Here is a 12,254-nt window from a genome sequence, read left to right as displayed (position 1 = left end):
AGCTATCCCACAAAGCACCTCTTCCCGTTCTGGCACTGAGGCTTGTGGGAAGGGGAGGGGGGCGCGGGGCATCCTGGGTCCTGTCCCACTGCCCCGTGATGCATCACTTCACATCCCAGCAATCCCTGTACTTCTGTCCACTTTTGGTGCCATCTTTCAGCGGTTTTTGTACTGCAGGCTCTGTCTTCCCTTTCGGTCTGCGGGAATGGATCCTGAACTGCTGAGGAATATGCTGATGGGTCTCACCAGCACGTCACAAATTGCAGTCGAGTTACTCCTTAAGCTACAAAGTGACAGTGAGGAATCTGACAAGGATGTCGACTCGCATGACGCATACGACACGAGATTGCTTGTGGCGTTCACGGACATGCTCACCACTGTGGAACACCATTTTGGGGTTCGGGAAACAAGCACTGAGTGATGGGATCACATCGTCATGCAAGTCTGGGATGACCAGCAGTGGCTGTAGAACTTTTGGATGAGGAAAGACACTTTTATGGGACTGTGCACTGAGCTTGCCCGCACCCTGCGGCACAAGGACACAAGATTGAGAGCTGCCCTGCCAGTGGAGAAGTGCGTGGCGATTGCAATCTGGAAACTGGCAACTCCAGACAGCTACCGATGGGTCGCTAACCAGTTCGGAGTGGGCAAGTCAACCATTGGAATCGTGTTGATTCAGGACCATTAATTGCATCCTGCTCAGAAGAACTGTGACTCTGGGGCACGTGCATGACATTGTGGATGGCTTTGCACAAATGGGTTTCCCTAACTGTGGAGGGGTGATAGACGGGACGCATATTCCCATTCTGGCACCAGACCACCTAGCCTCCAAGTACATAAATCGGAAGGGGTATTTCTCTATGGTTCTCCAGGTGCTTGTGGATCACTGTGGGTGTTTCATGGACATTAACACAGGCTGGTCTGGAAAGGTGCATGACGCACACATCTTTTAGAACACAGGACTTTTCAGGAAGCTGCAAGCCGGGACTTTCTTCCCGGACCAGAAGATTTCCGTAGGAGAAGTCAAAATGCCCATTGTGATCCTTAGAGACCCCACCAACCCTTTAATGCCATGGCTCATGAAACCATACATGGGGAGCCTTGACAGCAGCAAGGAGGGGTTCAGCAACAGTCCGAGTCAGTGCAGAATGGCTGTTGAGTGCTTTTGGCTGTTTAAAGGCCTGCTGGCGTTGTCTGTATGGGAAGCTGGACCTGGCCGATGACAATATCCCCACGTTTATATCCATGTGCTGTACCCTCCATAACATTTGAGAAGGGAAGGGAGAAAGCTTCACTCAGGCAAGGACAACTGAGGTTCAACACCTGGAGGCTGAATTTGAACAGCCAGAGAGCAAGGCTATTAGAGGGGCCCAGCATGGGGCCATAAGGATTAGGGATGCCTTGAGGGAGCAATTTGATGCTGAAAGCCACGAGCAATGTTTGGTGCCCTGCACAGGAGTGAAGTGCAGTGGTTCCAATGCTAGTAGCCATCTGTGTTTGCCGCGTATGATGCACTGACTTACAGTGCCTATTGCTTTCCTGGCTACAGTATCTTTTACTTAATGCAATAAAGAATGTTTCCCAAACTAAAAAAATCATTTATTGAAAAGAAACACAACTGCTTGGGAAACACACATGGCATGACACATCTGTGCTGTGTGGGAGGAAGAAAGGGGGTAGTGTGGGGAACGGGCCAATCACAGATTTGCGTATGTCCTTAGCATATTCAACCTTCCTGTCTGGAGTGCCGTGCAATGAGTGCTGCACTTCAGGCTGGCTAAAATGCATGGTGATGGGGGTTGAGTGCAGTGGGTAAGGGTTGTAGTTTCCAGGGCTGGGCAGTGAAGCTAAAGGTGTTGGAGGCAGCTGATGGTGATAAGAAATCGGATGTTGGGGAAAGTGGGTTGGCGGTGACATGGGGGTGCAAGGGAAAGAGTTTTGGAACAAGGCTTGCGAGGGGGGGGCGCGGGCATGGATCTGCTCCGTATGCAGTGCTATGAGCGCCTGCATCGAGTTTGCTTGGTGCTCCATAATGCTTAGGAGCTGCTCCGTGGTTTCTTGCCGGTGAGCCGCATTTTGTGGGCGGACCCTCCTTTCGCTCCCCGCCACTCCTGAGCTTTTTGATTTTCAGTAAGGGACTGCTGCATGACTTCATGCAGAAGATTCTCCTTGCTTCTTTACGGCCCTCCCTGAGGCTGTGCAGCCTTTCGGCCGTTGATAACAAGGATGGCTGGGATCTCAGGTTTGCATCTGTAAAGCCAAAATGCAACATTTTACAGAGGCAGCATTGTTCACACCAGACGGAGCAATGATTTGGCCGAACTTAAAGAGAAGCACAGTGCACACAATAGCACAAACTGTCTGTCCCAAGGAGAGCGCACATAACCCACAAAAGCCCCAAAATGGTGAGTAACCACAGGGCTGTACTGTCCTCTGGGGTCCTGTGTCCTGGGGAGAGCCCACAGCTGCAGGGGACCCCTATACTATACACTGTCCCCACATTTTCCACAGGCTGGGTTTCTCCTGAAAGTTATCTCATTGCTGAGGGTGACCTGGGAAGCATGGGAGGGTCTTCTACTACAATGAAGCTTCTGCCCTGCTAATTTCAGTGAATGTTTGCAATGTCTTTGAAACACATTCAGATTTTAATGATGCACAGTGGACCCACTTTAACCACACTTCCAGACTTGCTTGCCAAGTTACGCAATCTCAGTTTGGCAGGCACAGACTTTCTAATCATGCCCACCGGGAGCTTATTAACATGGTCAGAAGCTAATACCGTTTCTGGAGAGATGGGTCAATTACACTAAATTTATCGCCTCAGGTCCTGAGATGGAGGCACCTGGAGATGTAACCTCCCTGGAATTTGCATTTTTGTTTTGTTGCCAGAGCCAGGGTGATTATTTTGAACCAGCCGCATAATTGCCAAGGTGCATTACCTTGTTCCTCATAGGGGAATTAAGGAAATTACCAGCAGAGAATTCCCTAAGAGGGAACAAACAAAGACAGAAACTAATTATTTGATTTGTAACTGCAAAACTGCACAGAAGATACATTGGAAATTCAGAACTGTTGTTCCAGTGATTATATTAGTATCAGTCAAATATTACTATTACTTCTACTAATGTCAGACCTACATATCCACCTCTCTCTATAGCCCGCATACCCTCTGCCCAGAACTTGTAGACCAGGACAGACACATCTTGATTGCAAGCACTTTAATACCATGGGGAAAACAGTGAAAGAATGTGGACAGAATAAACATGTTTTAAACTGAAACTGCTATCACAGCCACAGGTTATGAAACAGGCTCTCCCATAGGATAGAATAATTCCCTTCGCTGCAGGAATGATTGGAATATTCTGACTTGTGGCATGCAGGACATGAGACTATCTGATCATTATAACCTTTTCTGGCCTTAAAATCTATGGACCCGTGTACTGACTTAATTTCCTGTTTAAAAATAATGCAAAGAGAAGCCTCTGTGTTTGTAACTATTTGGATGAATTCAGAGCGGAATAAAAAATAAAATTAAAACCAGTTGCTAAAGACAGAAAAGACCATTTTAAACATCCACCCACTCCCCAGATAGACAGCGCACGTCATTTCTGATCTGTAGCAACCCTCCTGGCATTTCTATTTCTATTCCTGGATCCCCTGGCATTCCAGTCCTGTCCAGCTTGTCGCTAATCTGCAGGGTTCCCACACATGCCCCCAGCGCTGCATCAAATCCTAATTTGCATCACCTTGGTTTCCGTTACACTAAATGTATAGAATATGCGCATGCGCACACACACACACACACACAGAGTCTCTACAACACACTTTAGTGGAGAGGGTAGAGAGCCCAGCATTTAGGGTGCCTGTGGCAGGGCAGGGAGGTGAGCTGTAGTGGGGCAAAGACACAATTGGAGGCTGGGGACCAGTTAGAGGAACATTTAGGGCGCTAGCCTGTTAGATGAGGTGAGTTCATGCCCCTGCCCCCCGTCAATGAGATTTTGACAGTGAATAGGGTTTACATTTCTAAGTGCCCAAAAAACTTTGTGAAAATGATATTGGAGCAACGTAACCTACAAAGGGTGTGACACTCTAAGGCTATGTCTACACTACCCGCCCACGAAAGCTTATGCCTAAGGTGCCACAGGACTCCTTGTTGTTTTGGAGTGCACTGAGTTTCTCTGCTCCCACACTACCCTTGTGCATCCAAGAGGCATCACACAGACGAGGGAATGTGGAGCAGAGAGTGGCCGGGGAGAGGAGTGGGAGCCTGTGTTATGGTGTTGGGCCCTAGAGACAGTGTAATGAAACTGCTGGCTCATGAGCAGGCCCCACCGCCCACCCCACTCCAGAATTAGCTGGAGGAAAAGGATTGGGCCACAGCTCACTCTGGGAGGGGCTCTGGTTCGTGTATGACCACCAGAGAGCACGGTCTTACCCACGTTCCGCATTGTGACAGTAGAGGGGTCCGTGTGAACAGGCCAGGCAGTGACGCCCAGAGGGCAGAAGAGGATCAGGGTCAGCCAGCGAGCTGCTGAGAGTGGGCAGTGGCCGGCCAGAGGCAGCAGCCTGGGAGCTGGCTGTGGAAGAGGAGGACAAGTAGCAGGCAGCCTGAGAGCAGGGCCAGAGGCTGGGGATGAGAAGTTGTAAGCTGAGCATTAAAGCACCCAAGGCTCTCAGAAGGCGAAGTGTTGGAGGGGAACCACCAAGAGACGGCGAACCCACCAAGAAGAGCCTAGGGCTTGGAGGGCCCACTGCGCTGACCTGTGCACTCATGGTACATGGAGCTCACTAGAAGGAACTGGTAAAGGTAATAATTGGAGATATACCAATCTCCTAGAACTGGAAGGGACCTTGAAAGGTCATCAAGTCCATCCCCCTGCCTTCACTAGCAGGACCATTTTTTGCCCCAGATCCCTAAGTGGCCCCCTCAAGGATTGAACTCCCAACCCTGGGTTTAGCAGGCCAATGCTCAAACCACTGAGCAGCAACCCCCGCCAGTGGGGCCAATAGAAACAAAGGAAGAGCTGGACTTTTCCTTGCATCGGGCGGGCCCACATTGTGCCTGTTCGGCACAGCCAGCCCAGATCTTTACAGGTATTTAGGTGCCTAATTCACAATGAAATCAATGGGGCCCAGATATGAAATCAACAGACCTATTAACGTCAGTGGGGCTTACAGCAGGCCCATAGGGAACAGCACCTCCTCCTGTCCTGGTCCAGTCATCTCTGCTGCCTTCTAAGAGGGAGAGGGAACATGACCCTATCTCCCCCCTGCTTCTCCCCCCATTTTGGGGGATAGATCGCAGCCAAAAGGGGATTAGCAGGGAGCGATGCTTGAACTCAGAAAGCAAAAAGAATGCAGTTGTGCCTGATCTACTGCTCACTACAGTGGAAACTTCCCTTGCACTGTCTCCTTAACACTGCACATTCAAACAAGGACAATGTGACCATTTGCAGGCATCTACTCCCCTAGAAACTTGGCTGTGCACAAATCCCCAGGCCTAGAAAACATGTCCTGCATCAAAACTATGTGTCACAATTGTTTATAGGACCCAAGACCTTCAGCACCAAATCATAGCCCCATACCCCTTGAGTGCATAGTAATTTTTTTTGCTGGTCTTTGTAGTAGATTTTTATCTTCTCTAGGGACCAGCCACTAGATGGGGGCAGGATGCATTTAGCTAGTATGTTACATGCACTCAGAAAGTTTTCCCAGTGCAAAATGCTCCCATAGAACTTTTAATTTACTGGAATCTTGGTGTTTCCAGGTTTAAGGGAACATTTCTCTTTCAAAACTTCTTCACACAGAAACAAAGAGTTCTGTGGCACCTTATAGACTAACAGACGTTTTGCAGCATGAGCTTTCGTGGGTGAATATCCACTTCGTCGGATGCAAGTAGTGGAAATTTCCAGGGGCAGGTATATATATGCAAGCAAGAAGCAAGCTAGAGATAACGAGGTTAGATCAATCAGGAAGGATGAGGCCCTGTTCTAGCAGTTGAGGTGTGAAAACCAAGGGAGGAGAAACTGGTTCTGTAGTTGGCAAGCCATTCACAGTCTTTGTTTTATCCTGAGCTGATGAACTGAAGCTCAACAGTTTCCCTTTGAAGTCTGCCCACATATCTACACCAGCAACACCATCACAGGACCTAACCAGATCAGCCACACCATCACCGGTTCATTCACCTGCTTGCATATATATACCTGCCCCTGGAAATTTCCACTACTTGCATCCGATGAAGTGGGTATTCACCCACAAAAGCTCATGCTGCAAAACGTCTGTTAGTCTATAAGGTGCCACAGGACTCTTTGCTGCTTTTACAGAACCAGACTAACACGGCTACCCCTCTGATACTTCACACAGAAAGTTTCAAAGGCTGGAGTGACGAGGCATAAATGAACATTAATGGAAAATGCTATTTGCTGAGGCCTAGTCTACTCCAGAAAAGGTTTGCCTGTTTAACTTATATCCATTCCCCCAAAGAAATAACTATATTAGCAAAAGCACTTTTTTCTTTTTACCATTATACCTGCATCTCCATTAGAGGCTGGTTTACACTAGAAACTTAGATTGACCCGGCTTTGTGACTCAGGGGTGTGGGAACATTAAACCCCAAGTGATGTAGTTAAGCCATCCTAAGTTACCAAGTAGACTGCACTAGCTACCACCTCTCAGGGAGGTGGATTACCTCTGCTGACAAGAGAACGTCTCGTGTCAGCAATGGAAGTCTTTACCCTGAGGTGCTACAGCGCTGCCACTGTAACAGTCCAGGTGTAGACAAGCCGTATGGCTTTGCTGGTGTAGAAATGTTGTTAAAAAAAAAAATCACACGTCTAACCCACATCGCTATACTGGCAAAAATTTCTAGTGTACAGTTGGCCTCAAGCTGGTCAACTACCAAAACCATAACTTGTGAGAGTTTTAATAAATAAAAGTGCCTTTGTGAGCTGGCTCTGATTCTCATGGACGTTATAGAGAAGTTAGCCAAAGGAGGCTGTGTGGGTGCAAATTGGCACAGGAGTCACACCCGCTGTGGCTCTGGCCTGTTGACTTCAATGGGACCACTCCAATTTACACCACCCAGCGGCTCCAAATGAGTGATGTCATTCACATCAGCAAAGAATCTGGTATAGAGACTTCAATGGGGCTTCTTTGCTTCACACCACCTAAGGATCTGGCCCACTGACTTCAGTGGATCGGAGCTGATTTATGCCAGCTGGGGATCTGGCCCCACTGAATGACATGGTGTTTATGGCCAATGTACATTAGCAGGAGATCTGGGCAATTAACTGGAATAGAGCATTTCTTGTTTACACCTGGTCCACTGGCATCAATAGAGTTATGCTGATGCAGAGCAGCTCGGGCTGTGGCTGGATGGGGAAAACAGTGATGTTTCAAGAACAATAATATGAGTTTGATTCCCATTAGCACTTGCTCCCTTTATGGGTTTGGGTCTGAGGAGCAGGACGAAGGCTAGAAGACTGAAGCTGCTCACTGGAGTCAAGATTTTCAAAAGTGAATTGTGTGTTTGGGTACCCAGCTTGAAGCACCTCAAAAGGACTGGACTTTCAGAAAGTGCTGAGCACCCACCTGTGACGGGTTGGATCACAGAAACCCCCTTGGGAGCTGCCAACTGATGTGCCAAGACCACTTCTACCTCTGCTTTCCTGCCCTGGCAGCTTGGGACTCCAGAGCCCTGCCTGGTTTAAGCCTGCTGCAAACCCAGACCTGAAACCACGTCCCCTAACAGCCGCAGGCTTATCTGGAAGCAGGTTAAGAAATGTTTCTGTCTTTTACACTCAGATAGTCAACTCCCAATGGGGTCCAAACCCTGAATAAATCCATTTTACCCTGCACAGGGTAAACTCATAGATTGTTCACCCTCTATAACACTGATAGAGAGATATGCCCAGCTGTTTGCCCCCGCTCCCCCAGGTACTAATACATACTCCGGGTTAATTAATAAGTAAAAAGTGATTTTATTAAGTATAGAAAGTAGGATTTAAGTGGTTCCAAGTAAAACAGACAGAAGAAAGTGAATTAGCAAGTAAAATAAAATAAAACACGCAGATCTATCTCTAATACAGTAATAAAACTGAATACAGATAAAAACCTCACCCTCAGTGGTGTTCCAGTAAGCTTCCTTTTACAGACTAGGCTCCCCCTAGTCTGGGTCCAGCAATCACTCACACCCCTTGTAGTTACTGTCCTCTGTTCTGTATCTTTTGGGGTGGAGAGGCTCTCTCTTGAGCCAGCTGAAGACAAAATGGAGCGGTCTCCCAGGGATTTTTAAAGACTTTCTCCTGTGGATGAACACCCCTCTCATTCCCTGTGCAGAATCTAGTTACAAAATGGAGTTTTAGAGTCACATGGGCAAGTCATATGTCCCTGCACGATTATGATCCTTACCAGCCTAGCCACATTCCCAGGAAAGCTCAGATGTGGACTGGTGTCTCTAAAAGTTCATTGTTAGCTTAAGTGTTTCTTGACTGGGCACTTACTGAGAATAGTCTTTTCTCTGGAAGCTGACCAAATGCTTCACTGAGGCTACTTAAAATCAAACAAGTACCTAGCCAATATTCATAACTTTGAGTAAAAAATGATACATGCATGCAAATAGGATGAATATATCCAGTAGATCATAACCTTTGCAGACATCTGTTACATGGCCTATCTAGCATAAAATATATTACAATTATGTCATATTTCCAGCCATGAGCATATTTCTATAAAGAATTATGGGGTGCAATGTCACACTCTGTTAACCATGAGTTTGGGGAATATCCTCCTTTTTGCAGCCTGCCCTGACCTTGGCATTAGCAGTGAGGACTGCCCCAGGCACCTCCGGGTCACAGGAGGCAGAGAAGCCAGGTGAGGAGTTATGAGCATGACTCCTAGAGGAAGTAGGGGCACAGTGTTTCCTGGGCACAGACCTGGAGTGACAGAATTGGGAATTTCTGAATACAGAGATTGCTGGCTGTTGGTTGTTTCTACTAGTGTTCAGGGAAGCGGGACTTTGCATACATTCTTTGTAATCCCTCCCCTATGGGATTATACCAAAGAATAGAGCTGACTTGGATCTTCAATTTTTCCTCCTAATACAATCAACCCTGCAATGCCTCACAGGGTGGCACCACTTAGAAGGGGGCACCAACATGTCCTGTAGCACTGATAATACCAGGAAAACCTGAACACCCGTGGGGGATAATTTATGCTTCCATAGTGAAGAAGTGAAGATTCAAAAAGATTTCAGTCTCCCCAAAAAAATAACCCTTTGTTGATCAGCTCCACACAGCACCCAAATTGCACTGAAAACAGCAGGATGAAGTCTACCCCTAATCTCATACTCTTTAACTCTGGTAGAAATAGCATCATTTAATAACACAGTAAGGAAGAGTAGGTCAAATCAATCCCCAGGGCACCAATTACACCAAGGTGGCTTTGGTTCACTGAACACATTTATTAGGTGTTATGGCTCTCTGAGCTCAGGTATTCCCAGTTGCTTCAGGAATCATGTCCCATAGATCACACATCTCAGTATAAAACTTCTCGAATACTCCAAACTAGCAGTGTCTATTGATGGGGAAACACCAACACATCCCTCTCTCTCTCTTCTCAGCAGGTACGTGCTATTGTCCTGAATTACAGTCACACACACACACACACCGACACCATGGTGATCAGCAGGTATTGAATTCAAGACCTCAAGCACTAAAAGCCTCAGCCCCAACTCCTACCCCTTCAGCTAAAGGAGCGACCTCCTTGCTTGGAAAAAATAGGTAATTAAATAGACACCAAAGTCAGTGCTTTCCATTGTATCTGTGGGTTCTCATACAGGCTAAAGTAAATGCCAAAAAACTGAAGTTGCCCTGTAAGCAAGACTTACCCCAAACTGACATGCCAGGCCACAAAGCTCCCCTTGCCCAAAGATGGTAGAAAGACTGAGACTCCTTTATTCTCACCCCTTTTGGAGCTTACAAATAATCTCTTCAGACTGAAACAATTTTCACCATGATTCTCTTACAGCAGATTCACAAGTCACTACTTGCTGCTTGGATTAGTGAATGGGAGTGTTCGTGTGTGGGGCATGATTAACCTGTGTGTTATTGTATTTACACAGTGTCTATTTTATCACACAACTGGAATGACCAGCTCTGAACGTCTGGCTCTGTGGACTAAGCCCTTCCCTGAGCGGGTACTGATGTCCATTGAGAAACTGATCTCCATTTATCTTCACTTACTTCATTTCAGAGAAGGGACAGGTTTCCCGAACCATCCACCTGCCCACATCTCTGCAGCTGTCTGATCTGTGTTCAGAGGAGATGGAAAAGGGAAATCACTCAACAGTGACTGAGTTCATTCTCACAGGACTGACCGATCGTCCAGAGCTGCAGATCCCCCTGTTTGTGGTGTTCCTACTGATTTATGGTATCACCCTGGTGGGGAATGGGGGGATGACCTTGTTAATCACGATTGATCCCCAACTCCACACCCCCATGTACTTTTTCCTCAGTAATTTGTCTTTCTGTGACGTCTGCTTTTCCTCGATAATTTCCCCTAAGATGCTGCTGAATTTCTTAGCCGAGAGGAAAAGCATTTCTTACACTGCCTGCGCTGTGCAAGTGTATCTCAGTATCATTTCTGCAGATGTTGTGTGTCTCTTGCTGGCTGTGATGGCATATGACCGTTATGTGGCCATCTGTAACCCGCTGCTCTATATGGTCACCATGTCCAGGCAGCTTTGTAAACAGCTGGTGGTTGGGGTGTACGCTGTGGGGTTTGTGGATTCAATGATACACACGTGTTTTACATTTCGGCTGTCATTCTGCAGCTCCAACATCATCAATCATTTCTTCTGTGACATCCCCCCACTGCTGGCGCTCTCCTGTTCTGACACCCACATCAATGAGATTGTGATGTTTGTTCTTATGAGCTGCATTACAGTGGGCAGTTTTGTGACTGTCCTCCTCTCCTATGTCTATATCATCTGCACCATCCTGAAGATCCGCTCTGCCGAGGGCCGGCGCAAAGCCTTCTCCACCTGCTCTTTTCACTTGACTGTGGTGGTCCTGTTTTATGGCATCCCACTTTTCCTGTATTTACGTCCCCCCTCTAGCTATTCCATGGACACAGACAAAGTGGCCTCGGTGTTTTACACGCTGGTGATACCCATGCTGAACCCTCTCATCTACAGCCTGAGGAACACGGAGGTGAAGGACGCCCTGAGGAGAGCAATGAATAAACTCCTAACCAATTCCTGAATCTGTTTAACTCTGTACTGGTTTAGTGATGGGGAGTGGGAACAGGTGAATTCAATTCCCAGACCATTGCAATGTAATTTCGCAGAGTTCGTGGTAGTATTGTTCCTTATTCTATTGTTATTATTATTAATTTGTTTGTATTCCAACAAGGTCTGCATGCCCCAACTGAGATAAGTGGACATAATACAGGAGGAATCACAGGTCCAGAAAGAGAGATTGATTCTATAACCTGGTGGCTGGGGGCACTCACCCAGAGGGTGAGATGCTCAACTTCACATCTCTGTTCCAAGGGTTATTTAATTAGTTATCCCCGTTAGAACAACATTGAAAGGAGAGACTGAGAGCAACCCAGACTGGAAGAGCACATCACTCAGGTGCTGGGGTGTTTTCTGGAAATGCAGGAAACACAAGTGCATAGTGTGATGGGTTTGGTCACAGACACCCCCATTGGGACTGTCACCTGTTGTGCTGAAATTACCTCTGAGCCCGTTTTCCCTGCCAGCCTGGACCTCCAGAACCCTGACTTGCTGAGCCAGACATGCTAGCCTGCTGCAACACAGACCCAAACTGCAGATCTAGACTGAAACTAGCTCAGCAGGATACCTGTCTCCAGCACGCAGACACCCAGCTCCCAACGGGATCTAAACCCCAAATAAAATATTTTTTCTCTGTATAAAGCTTATACCAGGTAAAATGATGAATGTTCACCCTCTATATCACTGATAGAGAGATATTCAGAGCTTCCCCCCACCCTCAGGTAACAATTACTTACGCTGCGTTAATAAAATAACTTTTGTTTATTTATAAAGTATGAAAGTAGAATTTAAGTATTAACAGACAGAACAAAGTAAATCACAAAGCAAAATAAAACAAAACATGCAAATCTAAGCTTAATACACTCAGAAATCAGTTACAGATGTTAATTTCTCACCCTCGTTATTACTTCAGGTAAAATCCTTCTCAGGTCAGAGGCCTTTTCTGACCTGAGTCCAG

The 12,254-nt window shown here is 46.9% G+C and overlaps 1 protein-coding gene across 1 annotated transcript; it reads left to right on the top strand.

Annotated features, from left to right (window-relative positions):
* Positions 1–10,316: 10,316 nt before the first annotated feature.
* On the top strand, positions 10,317–11,261 carry LOC120403482 (olfactory receptor 1019-like). Its single transcript, XM_039534554.1, has one exon. The coding sequence runs from the start codon at positions 10,323–10,325 to the stop codon at positions 11,259–11,261; it is 939 nt and encodes a 312-aa protein (XP_039390488.1). The 5' UTR covers positions 10,317–10,322.
* Positions 11,262–12,254: the final 993 nt, after the last annotated feature.

Source organism: Mauremys reevesii, linkage group 4, assembly GCF_016161935.1.
Source record: "Mauremys reevesii isolate NIE-2019 linkage group 4, ASM1616193v1, whole genome shotgun sequence".
NCBI lineage: Eukaryota > Metazoa > Chordata > Testudines > Geoemydidae > Mauremys > Mauremys reevesii.
The sequence above is the reverse complement of the archived record's forward strand: the minus strand, read 5'-3'. Positions and strand labels throughout refer to the sequence as shown.

What these genes read in the sequence shown, in the direction of transcription:
- LOC120403482 (XM_039534554.1), top strand. Translation starts at nt 10,323, where the DNA reads ATGGAAAAGGGAAATCACTCAACAGTGACTGAGTTCATTCTCACAGGA.